This window comes from Centroberyx affinis, unplaced genomic scaffold (assembly GCF_046629955.1).
Source record: "Centroberyx affinis isolate AG114_WGS23_722 - 3 ecotype Tasmania unplaced genomic scaffold, CSIRO-AGI_Caff_v1 ptg000158l_1, whole genome shotgun sequence".
Lineage (NCBI taxonomy): Eukaryota > Metazoa > Chordata > Actinopteri > Beryciformes > Berycidae > Centroberyx > Centroberyx affinis.
Genome location: NW_027278855.1, coordinates 1 through 20,953, shown reverse-complemented (window position 1 = coordinate 20,953; position 20,953 = coordinate 1). Strand labels below are relative to the sequence as shown.

General features: G+C 43.1%; 2 protein-coding genes across 2 annotated transcripts; one reads left to right on the top strand and one right to left on the bottom strand.

The window, feature by feature from the left end:
* Window positions 1–824: 824 nt before the first annotated feature.
* Window positions 825–17,133, top strand: LOC139655628 (transmembrane protein 117-like; the record flags this gene model as incomplete). The annotated part of the gene is made up of 3 exons (XM_071533078.1): window positions 825–1,104; window positions 16,835–16,967; window positions 17,025–17,133. Coding segments are annotated over exons 1-3 (522 nt in total), but the record flags the coding sequence as incomplete, so codon positions are not given.
* On the bottom strand, window positions 10,054–12,321 carry LOC139655589 (P2Y purinoceptor 1-like). The gene is made up of 2 exons (XM_071533033.1): window positions 12,279–12,321; window positions 10,054–11,054 (listed from the first exon to the last, which is right to left on the bottom strand). Exons 1-2 carry the CDS (start codon window positions 12,319–12,321, stop codon window positions 10,054–10,056), a joined length of 1,044 nt encoding a protein of 347 aa, XP_071389134.1.
* Window positions 17,134–20,953: the final 3,820 nt, after the last annotated feature.

The window sequence follows — 20,953 nt, the reverse complement described above, 5'->3', positions numbered from 1 at the left end:
GGGGGGGGGGGGGCAAGGTGGAGTTCATGGGTGAATAATAGTTGCTGGGTTTTACAAATACAGCAGGCTGACTGCTGGGAAGTCACCCAAGCTCTGCCTGGCAGGCGTTCCCTACCAGAGCATCAACATAACACTGCCACGGTTTTGAGGGGAACACAAAGCAGACAGACTGAGTGGATAAGCCTTTTAAAAGCCAGCTAGCGGTTTATAGTTAAGCGCTTCAAGATTCTACCTTATCCAGGTATGACATGCAAACCTTAACTTGCTCTACTGACTGATGAAGTATTTAGTCTTTGAAGAACTTAAGCTGCTGTCCTAGAATAAGTTAATTTCCTTTGAAAAACAGTTCCTTGTTTAAATTGTGAATTCATAAGGCAAGAAACCTCATGTCAACAACAGACCTGTTTTCATGCGACTGATGCTTTGCTATGTTGGTGGGATCAGGACCTCTCTCTCTCTCTCTCTCTCTCTCTCTCTCTCTCTCTCTCTCTCTCTCATGTTTGGGTGATAATCTCAGCATTGATGGACAACCTGTCCCAGTGTGCAGAAATCTCCATGTGGATGTACTCTATTATTGGCACCAGCACTGAACTATCTGAGTTGTCTGAATTTAGCATAATCCCAATCTGGACCGACCCTCAGTGATATTCCTACCAGTAATCTCAGTCTGAGGGATGTTTTCACTCTAATCTGCCCTGCAGATTTGAGTGTAATGTAATCTGACTGAAAGAAGCACTCTCTCTCTCTCTCTCTCTCTCTCTCTATCTCTCCCCCTCTCTCCCTCACTCTCTCCCAGGTGTTCTGTGGCTGGGGGGCTCAGCAGGATGGAAATAGATGCCCGTTTTCGCTACTATTTCCAGCACCCGTGGTCGCGCCTGATCGTGGCCTACCTAGTCACCTTCTTTAACTTCCTCATCTTTGCCGAGGACCCCATCTCCCACAGCCAGACAGAGGCCCATATGATTGTGGTGGGCAACTGCTTCTCCTTCCTCTTCAACAAGTACCCGGGCGGAGGCTGGAACGTCCTGAAAGTGGTGTGCTGGATACTGGCCATTATCACGGGCCTGTTAGCCGGGAAGTTTATATTCCACCGCCGGCTCTTTGGTAAGTCATGCGCAGAATAATGCTCTGGAATGTGCAGAGTAATGGTTCCACTGAGGCGACCTTCCTTCTGAGTTGTTTTGGTCGTGGCTGTACATAAAAAAAAAGCACCTCACACTCTCCTCCTCTTCCACTTTTTGTGTGTCAGAATGTATTTCAACAGAATTATTATTTCTCCACACTCGGCTCTCATCTTCCTGTCTACGCTCCTGCAATCATCACACTTTTTCTACCCTTTTTTTTTCTCACTCGTCAGATCTGGGTCAAATAGTATTTGCAAATAATTCTTAGCCTTTGTTACACCCTGCTTCAAGTACCAAATCAGTGAGGTTGACACAAAAGACAGTACAAAGAGCGCTACAAGGTTGAGACATTCAAAGGAAAATATTAGAAAGTCATAGGATATATTGGAGTTAGATTGGCTCCAGAGTTATCTGTTGCTGCTGTGTATATGCATTATGCATATTGGATCAATGCATTAATGCATGATGCATATTTGAATTTTAAACAGGTTTGAAGCCTTTCGGTGTACAGTACAATACTTTCTTTGTTTTTTGGACAAGTTTTCTTTTATTCTGTGCACAGAGCATCTACAACCAACTGTGTGGCACTATTTGAAAGTCAATATAGTATGCTTCTCTGTGATTGACAACAAGCAGCTGCTCCTTTCGGCATTCCAAAAAGTTTAAAACAAATGCTAACAATATTTGCAAGTACTATTTGACCCAGGTCTGCTTGTTGCTCCCATGCCACTTACTTCCCTCCCCTCTCTCACCTCCTTGCTGCATTTCCTCTTATTTTTCACTCGCTTGCCATCTCTCTCCTCCCTTCTTACCACCTCATCTCTTGTGTCTTGCCAGCTCGCTTCAGCTCACCCCAGCTCACCCTCCTCTCACAAGGCTGTGACTCCAATCTCATGAGCCCCTCATTTGTTTAAGCTGTGCAGGGGTTCAGAGTGCTTCCTATGCAACTCACACATTTCATTTCCTACTCACTTCACGACTCACTTAGGCCCAGATATTATTGGCCACCCTGGCAAATCATCCTTGGATGAGCCATTAATGACTATAATTAGTGTGTGTGTGTGTGTGTGTGCGTGTGTGTGTGTGTGTGTGTGTGTGTGTGTGTGTGGGCGGGTGGGGCACTGTGCGAGTGATCTTTTTGCAGTCTCTTGAGTGACAGGCTCTCTCCTCTGAGCATAAATAGAAGGCCAAGAGTGCGTGATGACATGATACTCTCCATGCGCTCGCTGCAAATATAGAATCCTCACTTAGAGGGGAAATGGAAAATGCCTTTTCTGTACAGGGAGGCCAGTTAGCGGATCTGATAATGCCAGCTGTTCTATCTTCTCAAGTTGCAGTCTCTCATTCAATTTAATCTTTCCTTATTTAGGATCTGTGATATCAATACACACAATCTTTCGATCACTGAAAAAGAATTTCTTTAGAAAAAAAGCTGTATCCACATGTATTGCCTTTCATATCACAGTCAGCAAAAACATTGCCCAGTGATCTTTTTGGTCAATATTGTGCAAGCCTCAAAAATACAGAGTTTCTGAGTCCAGCAGCGTTTTCCTGCTAAGTTGCATGATTCTTTCATAATAGTAAGGTAGGTGCTTCATCACATGAACTTCAGTCAGTTCCCAGTGAGGTTTTACTCTAAGGGCCAGTGTATCCAGGTCAGGGCTCTACACTTGCATAGGCCCGAGGGGAGAGAGAGAGAGAGAGAGAGAGAGAGAGAGAGAGAGAGAGAGAGAGAGAGCAGCTCAGAGAGCCAGGTAGGACTAATGCACTTCAACAAGCCTCAGAACAGATGGTATGTGTGTGTGTGTGAGTGTGTGTGTGTGTGTATGTGTGTGGGTGGGTGTGTGGGTGTATGTGTGTTTGTGTGAGAGAGAGAGATGTGTGTGCGCGGGTGTGCGCGTGAGCGTGTGTGTACACATGTGTGAGCGAACAGGTCCATCTGTGTTTGTGTGTGTGTGTGTATGTGCTTTAGCGATTGAGTGTGCAAGAAAGGATAGATGGACAGAATCAGTGAGAGAGAGAGAGAGAGAGAGAGAGAGAGAGAGAAAGAGAGCTGGACGTTGAGAGTGGAAGAGTGGAAGTGTTCCGCACAACATTCTAGTAAAGCAGTTGCGTAATCGTAAAGTCAGGCTGTACATAAGAGCTGTACTATAGAACCAGGCCCACTGTAAGATCTGTCATCTATTATAGATCTTTCACACAGCACAAGCCAGTATGGCCGACCTGCTGCACAACATGGTGCCTCTAGTACACAGCCGCACTATCCACTATCTCCCCTGTTCTTCAGTTTTTTGATATGTAGGCAGGCAGTGGGAACACTTCAGTATAGAATGTGAACTTACGCTCAATGTAGTGTATAGTGAAGAGCTCTGAGTACCTGAAAAAGCACTCTACATTCACAATCTATTGCTTTTAAAAATGTCGGCAGTCATGGCCAGGTGTTTTCTGATGCCATTTTACAAATGCAATACCTTGCATAATTGTGGAGTCTAGCTCCTGCTATTTGCAATCATACTTAACTACATATCAATTTGTCACAAAATTGGAACCAGACATTGTTTTGCAAGCTGACATATTCCCTGCATCATTTATCATTTATGATGGCCTAGAAAATCTGAACATTTTACGGTGAATTACACCTCCTCCTCCCTCTGGCAATGTAGTTCTGCGCTAAACGCAGTATGTGATTTAGCCCCACAACAGCCCACTCAAACATAAATCCATTTGTGACACAATAGGTTGTTTGCAATCCTTATTTATTCCCTTTCATGTTTTTCAAATTCAGAATCAAAGGCGCTTTATTTGCATGAAATACAAAAGCGGGCTACTTATTGCCAAATCTAAGTCAATTCAAATGACAATTTTAATTCAAATGACAGTAACCAAACTTGACCACAGGATAGTAACAATAAACAATATATATTCAATAGATATGTCATCAAATTAGTAAATCAGACAAATGATTTATCAATCAACCAATTTATCTAAATACATACATTTTGCATTCTCTCTTGGTCATGCATTTTTTTTTCTTTTTTACATTGTCAATGGTTCTGTTGTTGTTATCCAAGGGAGTAGGCAGAGGTACAGTGAGTGTATTGTTGTGGATTTGCTTCTGTGATAGCAAAACAGATAGAACAAACTCAAGATGATGAATGGCTTGTGACAGATTATGTGGTTTAAGACTACATTGGAGGTTCAAGGAACAACCTATGTTGTTCTATTCAGCCACTCAAGGCTATGTGTGCTCTCTAATCGAGTGGGCGGTAGCCAATGACTTCTGGTCATTCAGAGGGAGACTGGCTGTCATTATGCATTTGTATTAAAACGTAGGTCACACAGGGTTTGTGTCTATGTCTAGCTGTCTATTTCAGTTTGCGTGTTGTTTGTTTGCAGTCAGCCATGGATTAGATTAAGGCACCTTTTCAGTTTTTATCATAACAATCTAGGACAATCTTCAGACTCCTTTAGGCCAATCAGGGGATCAGGGGGATTTGCAGTGGAATGTAGATATTTTTCACTAACAAAGGAAAATAAAGTGCTGGCATTTTGAAGAAACATGGGTTTCTGACAAATATACAGCCAATGCAACATAAACCCCATTAAATGATAACATTTGGTCATCATTTTAAATCCCCCTTTGTGTTTTTTATTCAGATGCCATACAAATACAAGGCCTTGGGTTCCTTAGGAAATACAGATTAGCAGACATTGTGATTTAGTGTGATGAGACTCCAAATGCAGTAAGTGGGACCAAGACAGGCAAAATCAGTCAAAAAGAAGGGAGGAGGAGGGAGGTACAGCCACACCTGAATGCTGACTGGTCTCTAGGCTTCCCAGCAATCCGCAGCGCATCACCTCACACATTGCACTTAATAACACAGTCACAGCATGCCATAATAAAGGCAAGTTTATGAAATCAAGTTTATTTCTAAAACCTATTTAAAACAACCATCTTAGACCAAATTGCTGTACAGAGGATACAAAAAACACTGCAGACAAGCAACACAAAGCAGAAAGACTAAAATCACTTGCACAAACACACACACAGGCAGATCAATCAGAGTCAAAGGCTAAAAAAATAGAGATGAAATAGAGGTTTTGAGATTAGTTTTGATGAGTCAATAGAAGCAGTGGACCTCAGTCTGTTCCATAGAGGCAGCAACAGCGAAGTCACGATCCCCCGTAAGCTTAAATCTAGACGGTGGAACATCCAAGAGCGATAAGCCAAGGGTCCAGGAGGTGAAATGAGGAGGTAGAAGATCAGCGATATAAGTAATGCCAAACCCATTCAGAGCCTTAAAAACAAACATCAGAATGTTGAAGTGGTAATCCACAAAATTCTAAAAAATTGTTTTTGTTTTATCCTGGTGACATCTTTGGTGATAAGCAGTCATTGTTGTGGTGTGTTTGCTCTGCACTTCCCAGAGATCACTCAGTGTAACTCAGTGTACTGTGACGTCTTCCTTGGATTTTCTTTTGATGAAGTTTGAGTTTCTGTAGGTGGTGCTCTTTTCTTTGTCTGTTCAGCCATAGTGGCTATCGCTGCTCATGCTAACTACCCAGTTCTTCTTTTATCCATTCTGAACAAACTGCTGTTGCTCCTGTTGGAAACGTGAAAGACATCACTTCCTGTATGCATCTATTTCCCAGGAAAGACCCACCCGACACTTGGTGTTCAGAACAGCAAATGTAAAAGCTTCCGTGAACTGGGTATAGGTTGAATCACTATTGTGTTATATCAGCAACCAATAGAGTAGCAAAATAAACATTTATTCATACATTTTTTTTGCAGATTATTACTTCAAAATCAATTCTGAAACATACTTGGAGTCAGTGAAGAGAAGTCAACAAAAGGGTGATGTTGTTCCTCCTCCTGAAGCCAGTTAGAGGCCCAGCAGCAGTGATCTGAACTATTTGCAGGCAGGACATGGATGACCGACTAATACAATATACAAGGAGTTACAGTAATCCCGGCGGGAGGAGATGAAGGCATGAATGAATTTTGGAGAAAGTTCTAAGCTGAAAAAAGATGGCTTTCACTGAATTGACTTGGCCACATCAAAAATCACAACAATATTTCTGCCGTAACATCTCTGTAGTTTGACAGAATCCGGGGGTCCAGGTAAAACAGCTGAGAATCACTGTCATTGAGCTGGAGAAATGTTTAGATATAGTAATAACAAAGGCTCCACATGAGGATAAAACTCTCCATCACCTTCTCATTGCTTGTTTTCCCCTCTGCGATGATGCAGCACCGCAGCACTCAGGTTTCCTGTCCGCCTTCACTGTAAATAACTGCCCATCTCCATAATGAGGAAGGCGAACTGCTTCTCGTTCCCTTTTGTGCTGCCTCAGTCCCTACAGTGGATTAACATAATACATTCACCTATCTCTCTCCAAGGCTGTGTGAATTCTAAAAGGTAAATTGAAGGGTAATTTCGAGCCACGTGGAAAGCCATCCTAACCGGATTAGGCCCTACCTTGCATGCTATTACTGACACTTACACTGAATCAGACATTGGCCGTTCATCTTTGCTCTCGAGTCACTGGAAGCCTCAGAATAGTGTGAACAGAACAAGAGAAGACGACTGTAATGTGAGATTCTGTTTGCTTTGATCACAGGCATGGGAAGTTAACATCAGTGGCCCCTGCTGAGCTCTGTGTGTGTGTGCGTGTGTGTGTGTGTGTGTGTGCGTGTGTGTGTGTGTGTGTGTGTGTGTGTGTGTGTGTGTGAGAGAGAGGGAGAGAGTGAGAGAGTGATATCTTTGGTTGTTCTGTAGTTGAGTGCCTCTCCTTGCCTTTCCCTGATCCTGATGATTGTAGCCTGGAGGATGCCATCTGGGTTCTGTCATATGTTATTACTGTGCCGTGCAAGGGCTGAGATGGCTTATGTATGGCACTGTGGCTAGGGGTTAAAGTTAAGTGTGTGTGTGTGTGTGTGTAGGAGTGGGTGGGTGGGTGGATGTGGGGCTGTCTGTGCATGTGTGTGTGCGTGTGTTTGCGTGTGCTTGTATTTGTGTGGGTGGCTGTGTTGTGTTTGAGTGTGATTGTATGGCAGTTGAGAGTGTGTGGGTATCTGTGTATCTGCATAGGTGTGTACAGTCAGGGACTATTTTCAGTGTCTGTGTGTTTTGTGTACAGTGTGTGTATGTAGTGTGTGTTTTGTAATGAGATCAAGCAGTTTCAAAAGTAGGCAAAACAAATATCACGCAACTCAGGAATATATGTCAGACACAAATAAATGCACAGGTATTTGTATCTGTAACCTACTAGTTGAAAAAAATGGAAACTGAATTAACATTTGTGAATAAATATGTTTATATTTTCATATATGCACAATGGACAAAAATGCACATAGATTTGTATCTGTAACCCACCATTTCAAAAACATGTAAGCTGAGTATATGCGTCAACTTTCATTCATATATCACGATTTGTACATAAACAGTTTTTAATATTTTTAAATATACTGTATATTTTAATATTTTCACACAAACATATCTATTTGCATTAGCTTAACTGTATTCACAGTCCTTAAACTTAATTGCATTTTTAGATTTAAATATATTTGTGAATCTCCATCTATTTGTGTGGATACTTTTGATGCTGTTCTTGCACCTGTGCAGTATGTCGCCAAGGAATTCCAAATGCCAGCTTCAGCTGCATGGGCTGATCCTCTGGGATCCAAGTATCTGCATGGTTATCTGCCTCATGTGCTGGATGAGAGTACTGGAGGAGTATTCAGCCTTCTACAGCATATGGCACTCTGTAGAGCAGTATGTTTTACACTGTCCATCATGTTGGGCCTCTCCCTATTAGTTGGCCTCAGAAGCTGCCCCCTCCTCTGTAAATAATAGATATTGCTCTGGTGCCAGGGCACAGCTTTGCCCCCACAGCTGTAATTTAAAGTGCTGCCTCACCACACGACGCCGCTGTCTAGATGTTGATGTCTTTGATGCATTTCAATGCAGTGTTGATGTGTGTTTATGTGTGTGGTTGTGTTGCTGTTCACGAATCCACGGCACTATCCAACACTCCTGCCGTGTCTACAAGATGTTGTTTTGAGTGGGTGTGTATTTCTGCTGTTAGTTAGTTCAAGAGAATTGTAACTGCAGATTTGTTAGTGTCGTGAGTGTCTTCTGTAGCTCCCAATTCAACAGAATTACTTACACAGAGATCCAAACAGGAGTCTGGCTCGATTCAACTACAAAATGAGATATTGATATTTTCCACAAAAAATATGGTATGAATGCTGTACTCATTTTACAAAAAAAATATAGGTAATCTCTACTCTACCTATATTTGTTTCACAACCACAAAGATGTCATTAAACATGGGCTTTGCTCATGGAGTGAACTCCCTGCTCTGTCCATCTGCTTGCAATAAAGGATAAAACGCACAGGTGTTTGCAGAGCAGAGAGCGAGACAAAGACAGAGCAATAATGACGAGAGTGGGCAAACAAAGGAAAACAGCCAAAAGGAAATTGCTTATTTACTTAAAATGTATGAGTCCTTTGGTCTGGAGCCAAACCATAAATAACAAAAGGAAATGATTCAACAAGCTGCTGACGGGAACAGGTACAGTGGTTTGGCCCAGTAGCCGGCTCTCTGTGTCTCGCCTCCCCGTACTGCAGTCTCCCGGTGCAGGGAGTGCTGCTGTCACTTCCCACCTCTGATTTATTATCCAGACACCCAGTTACAGGGGGCTACAGCTCTGGGGACCCTAGCGACCGTCGTCATGGCTATTCCCAAGCCCGCGGTGACGCTCTAGCTCAGCGACACAGCCGGCTGTGTGATGGATGGGGTTGCGGTTGTGTACATGCTAAGATCCAGGCAAAGCCATAGCTCAGGCACTCTGGGTTTGTTTTTGAGAGAGAGCGTTCATTAGGATCCCTAAGGACTGCCAGTGTGTTGTTCTTATGCTGAAAATCAAAACAGGATACAGTAGACCTACACATTGGACCCTAAAATGTGTGCTCAACTGCATGGCTGTAATAGAAGGAGTGGGTGCGATCGAAAGACAATGATATCAATGGTTGAAGAATCAACATTTGACCAAACAAGAGCCATGTTTTGGTTTTTCAAAGCCCAGTGTTTGCTTCTTTCATCGTGAGTGGTTCATTTTGATCACCTTTTTCCATGTCTAGTGTCTGGTTCACTGCACTACAAGCAAAATATTTGATCAGGAGGTGTTTGTGGGGTGTTTGCAGGGCTGCGATGATAAGACCACAACAGGATTTAATCCCACTGCTGTTAAAAATGAAAAATAGGATGTTGTATTCACTCAGCTATGCTCTTCTCTTATGATACTGCTCCAGAGGTGATTTAAAGTCAGACTTAACCGCACAGGGACCATGAATCAATAAATCAGTACATTCAATCAATAACTTATACTTTTCATCTCAACTGAAACATAAATTGAACTCCATTAGGAAATGATTTTAATCTCTTTTGACAATGGCTGTCAATGAGGAGTGGACTGTATACTAATTTCACTATATACAGCTGTAAAAGCATGAATGGGGATGAGACTGCTGCCAATTTTTACTACTATGGCTACTAACATTGAGTCTGACTTTACCATGGTCAATGTATAAATTCAAATATGAATATCTAAACAGAACAAATGATATATGTTCATTATAGTGTTCAGTGTGCAATTGTGTGAAGATTTTATTACAATATCAGTAAAATAAAAAGTGTTTTTGTTATGCGAAACATGCAGTGATTTTACCTAGATTTGGCATTTTTTCAGCTACAGTAATTTCTGTAAATTCCATAATAATACAGTTTACTAGCATATTTTTGGCCAAGATAATTGCACCATTAACATTTGACACCGGCCCATGCCTGATAGTGATACAGCCAAAGGCACTTAAGTTAACAAGTGAAATTAGCCGTAAAATCATGCATCAAATCTACTCAATCACCCAATCACCCCAACCCTCCTGCTGGCTCTGCAGCAGATTCTCCTGTACTGGTCTCTTCTCAAGGCCAGCAGCCTCCTCTGGAACTGCTCACTAGCCAGGATGTACAGCACTGGGTCCAGGCAGCTGCTCACGCTGCATATCGCCTCAAAGAACTCGTAGGAGGCGTAGAGGACGCTGGTGTTCGACGGCGTCACCTGGTCGCGGATCCTCATGAACACCAGGGTGATGACCATGACGTGGTAGGGCACGAAGGAGACCACGAAGACGAGCAGGGCGGCAGTGATGAGCCGCATGGGCTTCCCTCCCGCCCGCTGCTCTCCTCTGCGCCTCCTGCTGCTCGGGAGACGCCTCAGCACACGCACCGTCATCGTGTAAAAGGCCAGCATGACGCTGAAGGGCAGGATGAAGACCACTACTGTTCTAATAATAGTGATGGTCTTGACGTAGACAAAGGGGCCCTGGATGTGGTCCATGCACACAGTGACATTTCCTGGCCGCCGGATGGCGAAGGTTACAAACAAGTCGGGGATGGAACCCAGGACCAGCACCACCCATGTGCAGGCTGAGCATAACTTGGCTTTACCCACATCCCACCACCGCAGAGAGCTGATGGGGTGCACCGTCCCAGCGTACCGGTCGAAACTGATGAGAGTGAGGAAGAGGATGCTGCCATATATGTTGATGTTGAAGCAGATCTTCTTGAACTGGCAGAAGATCTGGATGTCTTTGAGGTAGGGCCTCTGCAGGCTGAAGTAGATATTGAAGGGGAGGGTGAGGATCCAGGCTGAGTCGCACAGGGCCAAGTTCAACAGGAAAATATTGCTGGTGCTCGACGTTTTCCTGAAGCAAGTGTAGTTGATTAGTGCTGCTACGTTTCCCAGGATGCCCACAGGCAGGGCGAAGGTGAAGAGGATCAGCAGGACATAGCAGTACCACTGGCCATTCTCAAACTGGCTGCAGAACGCCGTCGACTGGTTCAGGTACTCCAGGAATGGCTCTGAGATTTGGAGGAAAGGAGAAAGAACCGATTTTGCTATTACTCTCATTCACGTTTTGAGAAGTAACATTCGAGAAATCCTGTTTGACAATTAGCAGCCAGACCTGAGTCAAATAGAATTGCCATATAGTTCTTAGTGTTTGTTTTAATTTAATACCAGATGGGGGTGGTTTACAGCATGACAACAATCAGGCAAGTTGTCAGTAAAAAAAAACATATTCTAAATTCACTTTTTAATACTTTCTGTGATTGTGTGAACCTTCTGGCACTCAATGTAATGTCAGGCTAAAACAAGCACTAAGAATTATTTTCAAATATTGCATGACTCAGTTTTCTTGCCACCTAAAGACTGATGCCCTCTGTGAGGGACTGACATAGATGATGATTATAATAATTTTTTCAGACTCATTATGGTAAGATTGGAAAACAAAAGCTCATACACACTACTTATGTGCAGGCTGTGCACACTATAATGTTATAATGGTATACTGTTACACCCACCTACTGTAATTTAGTTTGTATCAAACACCGTGGATCTTCTGTACCATCTGGCATAAAAAATACATCATCCTTCATTTTTAGTAAGTTTTACTAGTCTGCCATACGCTGCACTCTCATGAAGAGTATTCTGTTCTGTTCACCCACTCTCTCTCTCCCAGAGCCGTCTGTATTTACAATACAGCCCGAGCTGAGCTGGCTCCATAGTCTCCAAGCATCACCAGTGTCTCCAGGAAGCAAATGCTTGAATGCCTGCTGCGAACAATGAAAGAGCTCGGGCTATTGATCTATTACCTCCAGTATGGCAGCCTCTGCCCTTAATCAGAGATAGTGCATTCATTTTGCCCAGCTGAGCGAACGGTAACATTTACTTTGATCACATTTCAGCGTAGACTCTGTCTGTCTTTCTGACTCCCTGCCTGTCAGCTTCTGCCTATTTGGCCAGTGAAAGAGAGAAAATGGAAACTTTTTATATTCTAGTTTGTGATGACGGCATTAACACTATGCTGTATACTTATTGTGCTATTGATGCCACAGTTTGACAGTTACACAGTTATACACAGTTATACACAGCTGCACTATATGCACTATAAGTTTATTTTTTTAAAATGTATACAAACATTTGATGAGCCATACCTCGTGTAGAACATTGTTACTGTGTGGTCCCTCTGTGTTAAATAAAAACAGGATTTGCTAATTAAAGTATTTCAGGTAGACTGTTCTTACCCCCTTTGGTCACCGCAGAGTTGTTGATGAAATGTGGTATCATGATGAGTAGAGGCAGCGATCGCGTCTCTGCCTCCTTCACTCCACCTCCACCAGCTGTGAGCTTCTCATCTGTCTGGAGCTGTCGGTGCACTGCCTTAACTGTGACTGACGCGTGTGTTTGTGTGTGTGTGCACGTGGATGTGTATGATACATTAAACACACAATAAGACAAAACTAACATCTGAGATCATACATGTGGGCATATCCACGTGCCTGTGTGTGTATGTATGTTGGTGTGCATGCTATGTGTGTGTGTGTCTGTGTGTGTGTTGACACACACACAGACACAGTGACCGATGGCCTATGCTAGTTTCTACCAAGGTGTGTTTGTATTTCAGCTGTCTGGCACCAAGGCTCCTGTGTGTCAGTGGACTGGATTACTGCTATAAATTCGGTAGATACTGCGATGGCTTTATAGCCTGAGAGTTCCCAGAATCTTATTATCTCATTATTGGTCAGAGAAGCAGGCTTGAAACCGGAAGGTCATCAGTTTGAATCCCCGGATCGCCTGGGAAAATCTGGATGGGGAGGGAATTTGAAAGACTAACTCTTTGACATTACTTAAGAATTACTGTCAAGTTATCCTTGAACAAGGCACCTAACCCCCAGTTGCTCCAGTGGAGATGCTCAGAGGGTCTTGTGACAGTAATTGGCTGCTGTCCCTGTCCATTTCTGTGTCCTGTCCAGTGTAGTGTGTGTCCGATACCATTAGGTGGCTGTTGCCTTATCATCCCATATCTATGTATGAATTACCAATACCAAAGTTTTATCGGCTTGTTGCCTTTATTTACATGTTTTGAAAAGAGAAAAGTGAATTATTGGCAAGGTTGTAAATGTAGCACAGGCCAATAGCCTTGACTGTATAATGCTAATTTTTTCAAGACTGCACACAGTCTGACAGCAATACACCATTTGACAGTCTGAATTGCATTGCCTTTTGATCACTGTTTATTAGGGTTGAATGATACTGACAAAAAATCTAATTGTGATTATTTGACAGAATATTGCAATTGCGATTTAAACTGCGATTCATATCATCACAAGTTTTTCTTGTCATACATTTTTTAGAACTTTAAAATTGTTTAAAGAAAAGTGATTTTGTTAAAAAAAATGATGATGTTGTGTGCAGGATTTACTGAGTTTGAGTCTGGTGAAAGGTTTTCACTAATATTGTACTTGATTCATCGACCAAAGATTCCCCAGAGCACTAAATTACCTTGTTCAGAAATCCATTTTGGACGCCCCTCTCTATTAAGCAATTAATTGCAGTCTCTGCGATTTGGAAATTGCAGAAGTTTATTGCGATTTCGATCTTTTTTTCGATTAATTGTTCAGCTCTACTGTTTATCATGTCATTAGGTAGAATGTATTCATGGAATTCATTGATTAATTCAGTATTGTCTTGACGACATTGTGGATTAGGATTTATACTGACAGCACAATTATTAATGTGGAGATCAGGATAATGTAGTGATAAGAAAAGTATAATGCTACGTTGATCTAATGCTGCGTCTATGGCCTTGATAGCTATCAAGGCTACATTTACAACCTACATTTACAACCTTGGAAATAATCCCCAGAGCTGCAGTTTTTTCCAGACATGTAAATAATGGTGGCAACATGATTTAATGCCCTCATATAGACTGGGGTTATATTGGACAGCTCCCAGGTGTGAATATGTGTAACTGTTTGAATTTGAAGTAGGGTGATGCTGGAAAAGAGCATGTGTGCTCAGCAAAACCTTTCCCTGGTTAAAAATAATAATAAAAAAAAGGTTTAGGAAAACTTTATTTCAGAAAGTGTGTTATCAGTTTGCAGAAGCTGTAATGCAAAAACGGCACACTGTATTGACTGTAAAGGCTCTAGTGCTTATCATAGTGTGAAATACATGATGAAATACAACATGATGAAATGTGCTGCTGCCTGTGTGCGTGTATGTGTCTGTCTGTCTGTGTGTGTGTGTGTGTGTGTGTGTGTGCGCTCACTCCTGCTGCATCTCCATAGACCTGCCAGTATGTCAGTGTACCACCACTAGATGGAGACTAGGTTACATGTTTGATTTTCAGGAAACAAGTTGAACGAACATGGACACAATCTGAAGACAGAACAGAAAATCATTGTGCATACATGGCTTCGGAAGAACAAGACTTATGTGCATTAGTATTCAATATAAAAGCGTGTTCATCTGCATGATAAACATGAACTGCTCTGTGCATGTGTGTGGGTGAAAGTGAGATAGAGATATATAGAGTGTCTGCCTGCCTGCCTGACCAGTGTGTAGGATACTGTATTTGTGTGTGTGTGTGTGTGTGTGTGTGTGTGTGGTTGCTCATGTATATTGTTGTTGTCCCCTGCTGGGCTGAGCCTCGTAGTAGAGAGCGCTCATGAATCACTCCTTATCGGGGTGCGCTACAGTGGGGAGGTGCGATGACTCAAGCGGCCTGGCTGAATAGTCTTGAATCACCCCCTAGTTAAATCCTACCCATATGGGCTGTGAGAGGGCTGCCGTGCTCGCTGGCGCAGCTAGTCGCTTTAAAAGTCAGATCTGCCGATACACACTCTGCACCTACATCCAAGCCGAGGCTCATTGGCACTGGAGGCAATTAAGTTCACCCATGCAAGTCAATTCAATTATGCAGCTGTGATGAGCCCTGAAATACCACAGAGCAAGACGTATGGTATGGCTTCGCACTAGGCATGCATACTTGCTGTTGCTACAACTTCAAAAATATCGCTGTTGAATGTTGTTATGGAGGGAATATTCATGTTCGTATTCAGTGCAATAAAGTTCTCGATAGGTAAATAACAATAGTTCAAAATGTCACTGCACATCTATTGGTTTCTATGGCGTTAAAGACACATCTATACGATACACTGTGTGCCCATGCTTGAAACTACAACAGGAGGTTGGTATTCATTATGACTGCAGATTAACCCGGCAAAGCTCTTCATCTCCATAGGAATCTCCACATCTTTGTTTTTATGGGCGCTGCAGAAAGACTAAAGTGAGCAAGCTGAGATTGAACAGCATGTAAAACTATTGGAGAGTAAACCGGCCAGGCTGTAATGGGAAAATAAATGGAGCATTCTGCTTTGCTGTCTTTCTGGCTGTGTGTATGTGGACACAAACACAAAGCGCTCTCCCAGGGGCTGTAACTCAAAGGGAGGCTGGCTGAGCTGGAGGAGAGAAAAACAAAGAGTTGTTCCTAGGAAGATGGCTGCTTCTGGCACGGGATCAGGGCTTGCAGAGTTTAAACGGAGGGAGAGCCTTGAAGTAGACTATGTAGCATAGTGGAAGTGGGGTTGAAATAATAGCTGACCTTGGTCAAAGAGGATTGCTTGGTTCTTTTTTAATTCTTAACATTTAATTTAACATCCTTGGAGATGGGTGGGGTTTACCACATCAGGATTGCTCAGATTGTGTCAGAAAAGTATAAATTGACCATAAATTGAATAATCCCCTGTAGATTTTCTCTCACTCATGCATTGTGCTAAGTGCCAAGAAGGTTTGAAAATATAGCAAGAATTATTTGAAAACCAAGGTCTGAGTAATGGTGGTAGCAATCTGAGCACAGACTGGAGATTTGGAAGGAGGTCCAACATCATGTGGTAAATTGCTTTTGTTACATGAGCAGTGTGGGAGGTAGATCAAGGACTCTGACAGCTGTTGTATAATTACATTACGCATACCTAATTGCATCACATGTGTTATTTTTCACATCTCTCAGTGACTTATACTTATGTAATGATTTTTCATCTCAATTTGACCGCACTGTAAAATTTGTGAATTACAGTTACATATTTTTTTTCTGCTTGTCACTATGAATAATCAAATCAAAATTGATTTGTCATACTGATAGCGAGGCACTGAGGACTCATGCACCTTCAGTAGTCTTTTCAAGGTACAACACGCTGACAATTGCCTTATAGAACTTGTTGTCTTCATGAGTTTTGCGGAGTGGCGCCGCCAGAGGACAAGCTTGTATGATTATGTATTCTGTGCAGAAGGCTGGGTATCTGAATCAATCTCATGCTCTGCCAGAGAGATTTTTCCCCATAATTTGATTCCAAGCCAGGAGAGTATAAAAAAAACACCACAGGTCACAAATGTTTGAATAATCGCTCTAATCATGCTGAACACACCTTATGAAACACAAGAGAGCATCATTCCAGGGGCGGCATGTCCACCAGGCGCCTGGAAATAAGTGTGCGTTGAATATTCTCTGTTGGGGTTGGTGAAGATAGTGATTGTTAGTGTATCAAGCATACACCGCTATGGAAATTGGCCAGGAAAAGAAAATTACCTCAGGGTAGGGAAGTGACACTTCAAAGTGGCCTTTAATCATCATTTCATTGCCTAAAGGGCACGTGTCTGACAGAATAGGACATTATTGATGTGTGCAAGTAACTCATATCCTTTCATCTTCATTTTGTGGCCATGTTAGAAGGTTGACTGCATGCGTGCTGTTTGAGCGGTCGCTGACCAGCAGTGTCCTTGTCATGCCTCCCTACAGGTCGATACCTGCGCCTCAAAATGTTCCGCGAGGATCACGGCTCCTGGATGACCATGTTCTTCAGCACTATCCTCTTCCTCTTCATCTTCTCGCACATCTACAACCTGTTCCTGCTGATGGCCGGAAGCATGGGGTAAGCCCTTCAATCTCTTTTTTCCCCTTTTCCTCATTCTCTGCTCCCATTTGTTAGAGCCACTGTACGCTCCCATTTGGCCGGTGTGATTGATCCAAACGTCTCGCCCGAGCAGAGACTCAATACCAGTCTGATCAATCAACCCAGACCTAAAATCACACATAGAGTAGGTGAGGGGAGGGTGTTTAATCCTGAAAGATCACCTTCAACACCCACACTTATTCTCCCGTGATCTTGACTTTTTTTTTTTGACAGCTCTGGCCAAAAACCAAGATGATTCGCCTTGTCTCTCCGTTTCTGTCCTCCTTTTCCCTCCTGTTGCCCCGGATTACCTACTGAGAAACCACCGCGCAGAGCAGAGCTTGACACCCACACATCAAGTCAGTGACAGGAATCCGTTTACACATTTGCAATGTGTCCATCCGGGGGAAGGAAAACATGCCCTTGAAGCCAGCCAGCCAGCCATGAGGTCGCCGGGGGGTGATTTACCTTTTTGTTTGTTTGGGCTGTAAAAAAAACAATGTGGCAGGTGTCTGTTCAAGTGCAAGCTGTCAAGAGGGAGGCCAGGGTTGTAATGGGATCTGTCCATATAATGCTTTTTTTCCATATTAACACCAGGCTTCCACTATCCATAAGGCAGAGGCATATGAAGGCTATTAGCTAGCAGGCAAGGTGTTGTGTTTTTCTACAGCCAGAGGGATGAGTTTGTATAATCAGCCCATCCGTCACTCTGGCCAGCGCTGTGACACCAGCATCCATCTTGTCTGCTCTTTCTGGTTGGCCGAGGAAGGGAAGCGCATGGCTGAGCAGAGGGGCAGGTCCGCCGAGACGATAAATGTTGCTCACTCAGGAAAAAGTTACATTTGCAGTCCCACCGAGTGTGTCTGTCACAAAGAGGATTCCTTTTTACTTGCTCTCATTTCTGCTTTGAAATGCAGAGAAAGAGAGCCTTTTTTGTTCTCTCGCTGCATTTTTAAAATGTCAAGAATGTGTCACTATATGACATCCAGATATTACTAAGAGGAAAATAATGAGTTACTCTGTCACTTTGAGAGATGTACCATATAATTTATATGCTTCTAACATGCATGAGTCACGCATTCCCTATTCATATTAGCTGCATCAGTTGTCTAGATGTAGCAAGTTGCATCCATAACAACCTATTAAACAATCAAATAGGCTGGCATAACATTAAACCCCATCCATAATAATTTGTTATCTGTGTGTGATGTGTAGTGACATCGGTTATTTGACACTGTAAAGCTCTCCTTGCAAAGACAGATGGTGCTGTTGTAGCAAGCAAGTGAGCCCAGCCTGCCAAGAGACCTGGTAGTTTTCTGCACTCATTGCCCCTCTTTTCCCCCATCCCTCTTTCCCCGTTGTTTTCTTTCTGCTCCAGTAGTGTGTCCACCGAGGACCCGGGCTCTGCCAAAAACCATTAGTGTTCACATCTCTGTTGAGGGCCGACATGTAAGAGCAATGTTCACACTCTGCCAGGACGCCCCTCAGAAGATGGGCTCCCGGCTGGAATAGCACGGATGCAGCAGAGTTAGCAGAAAGGCGACAGAGGGAGGGAGGGAGGGGAGGAAGGGAAGAGACGGAGGAAGGTAGGATGGAGAATAGAAGTACTCCGGCCCTGATGATGCAGTGAAACTTAAGTCTTTTGATCCGTGTCCAAGCCCTTTTTGCACCCCCCCCCCCCCCCCCCCCCCCGATTCCTTCACCCCACTGCGAGCCTGTTGTAGTTTTCTCTGTGCCACAACACAAAGGAAAAGTACAATATCCCTTTATGGCAGTAGCCGCCCCTCTGTGGGAATGAATGGTATTTTTTCCTTTTCATCTGTACTGAAAGGACAGGCCACTGTGAGGTATTATTACTGCCAGAGCTTTTTAAAGGGTAGGTATTTTGGCATGGGTTAGCTGAGTTTGACATCCAGCCATGATGGTGCGCTGCGGGGGAGGCCGTTCTGGTGGCTGGTGCCTGGGTGTCCCACACACACTACACATTGTTCATGTCTCACACCCCAAGTTAGCTGTCTGGACATTTATGTGTACGTGTGTTTGTGTGTGTATGTGTGTGAGAGAGAGATTGTGCGGGTTTTTTGTGTGTCTGTGAGCGGGAGAGAGTGTATATGAGTGTGTGGGTTGGAGAGAAAATGCGTGCATGTTTGTGTGTGTGTGTGTGTGTGTGTGTGTGTGTGTGTGCGTGTGTACGCACGCGCCGTCCCCCTGCTGTCTCCCTGACCTGATGCTGTATGCTGCCCGTGCCCTTCGCTCATTAATATGCTTTCATTTTCTTTGACCTTTCAGTTGGTACTGCACTTGATTTAATTAAAACTAGCAATATATTCACAAGGAAAGAAGATAAACTACATAATTCGTTATCTAGTCATGACAGTAGTGGGGTAAACAATCATTGATAAGAGATTCAACATGTATAATTTTTTGCATGACATATTTATTCATGATTAGGCATGGAAAATTGATTCTTCAATGCCATTATCTTTCAATTCAAAGAGATTTTCAGGCTATGTGATCTTACACATGTGCATGCTGTACAAGCTAATGTTTAAACAGGCACTTCTAGGTCAACAGCTATCAACCAGCGTGCTACCTAGCTTATGTCATATCAGGAAAAAGCCCGGCCATTGTGGCTCCCAGGGGGCGGTAATCCACACTTGTTACCAGGCCCTCACATCTGGGCTATTTGCATTTTAATGTAACTGTCAGATTAGGGGGCTGTTTGTGTGAAACCAAGGGAGTGTGACCGCCCAGGGAGTTTGACGGCCTTCGCAGACGTTCTGTCACACCGCGCAATCCCATTCCAACATCTTACGGCACCATTACCAGCAGAAACCAGCCCCTAATTAGATGGTGTTATTTAATTAAGATGGCCCAATGCGTGGCGTACACATTAATCATGCCTAATTTAGAGAAAGTGGGTGGTAGAGTATGCAAAGTTGAGTGGGGGGGGAGCGTTGTGTGGGGAATATAACAGAGAGCTGTAGTGGGACGGGGGCCAGAAAAGCTGTGTAAGGTGGATGGAAGGATGGTCCATGCTTCTTTTGTCCTTACCCAGTGGAGGATGGATGGATGAATGGATTTCAGAAGTAGAGATAGGACAATAATCAGTATTACTATATATTGCGATAAAAAACAGTAACGGTTATGACACTGCCACTATTTTATAACCGAGGCTCTTGTCATTGATGATTTATTTTCCCCAAAGGAGAAGCACTCTAGTAAACTGTTGCATTCATGTTAAAGTGGATGCAGGACAGTTTAACTCAATTAGAGAGACAGTTGTCTTTATTTTAGATGCTGTTATTTGTATTTTTATTTGTGTTGTTTAAAACTCTCCTTACAGTTTCTAAGCTTAACCAGTTTCTATAAGCTAAACTTGATATAAGCTCAATTTTGTCAAAATTTAAGAAAAAAGTCAAATGTCTTGTAACTGATATGATAAATTAGTTTTAAGCAACTGAAGCATATTGCAGAAGTTTTTTTTAATCTTTTTTAATAATTATCAAGATAATATCGTATACCGATTATAATTTTGGTGAAGGTAATGGTACTATGAAATGTTCATATTGGCACAAGCCTAGTCAGTAGGGATGTAAAGAAGGAACAATTGAGCAAAGGAAGAGGATGGAGGGAGAGATGCAGTTAGTGAATATCTTTGAAGAGGGACGGGTATGACAGAGAAACCCTGAGCAGGATTAGAGCACATGTTAGAGTATTGTCTTTGTTTACCATGATCCCGCTGTGCTGCATGCATGCTAGTCCCCCTTGTCTGTCTGTTTGCTTGTCTGGCGTTGAGCTGGGGTAATACCATGGACAAGTGGATTTAGAAGGCTAAATAAATAGCATGTTGTGTAGATTCCTCCTGTTGCACGCAGTCAGAGACGGGACTTCCCATTGCTTCTAGCAGTACATTTCTAACCGGTTCGAGGATCTGGCCACTCCACAATAACAGACAACATGGG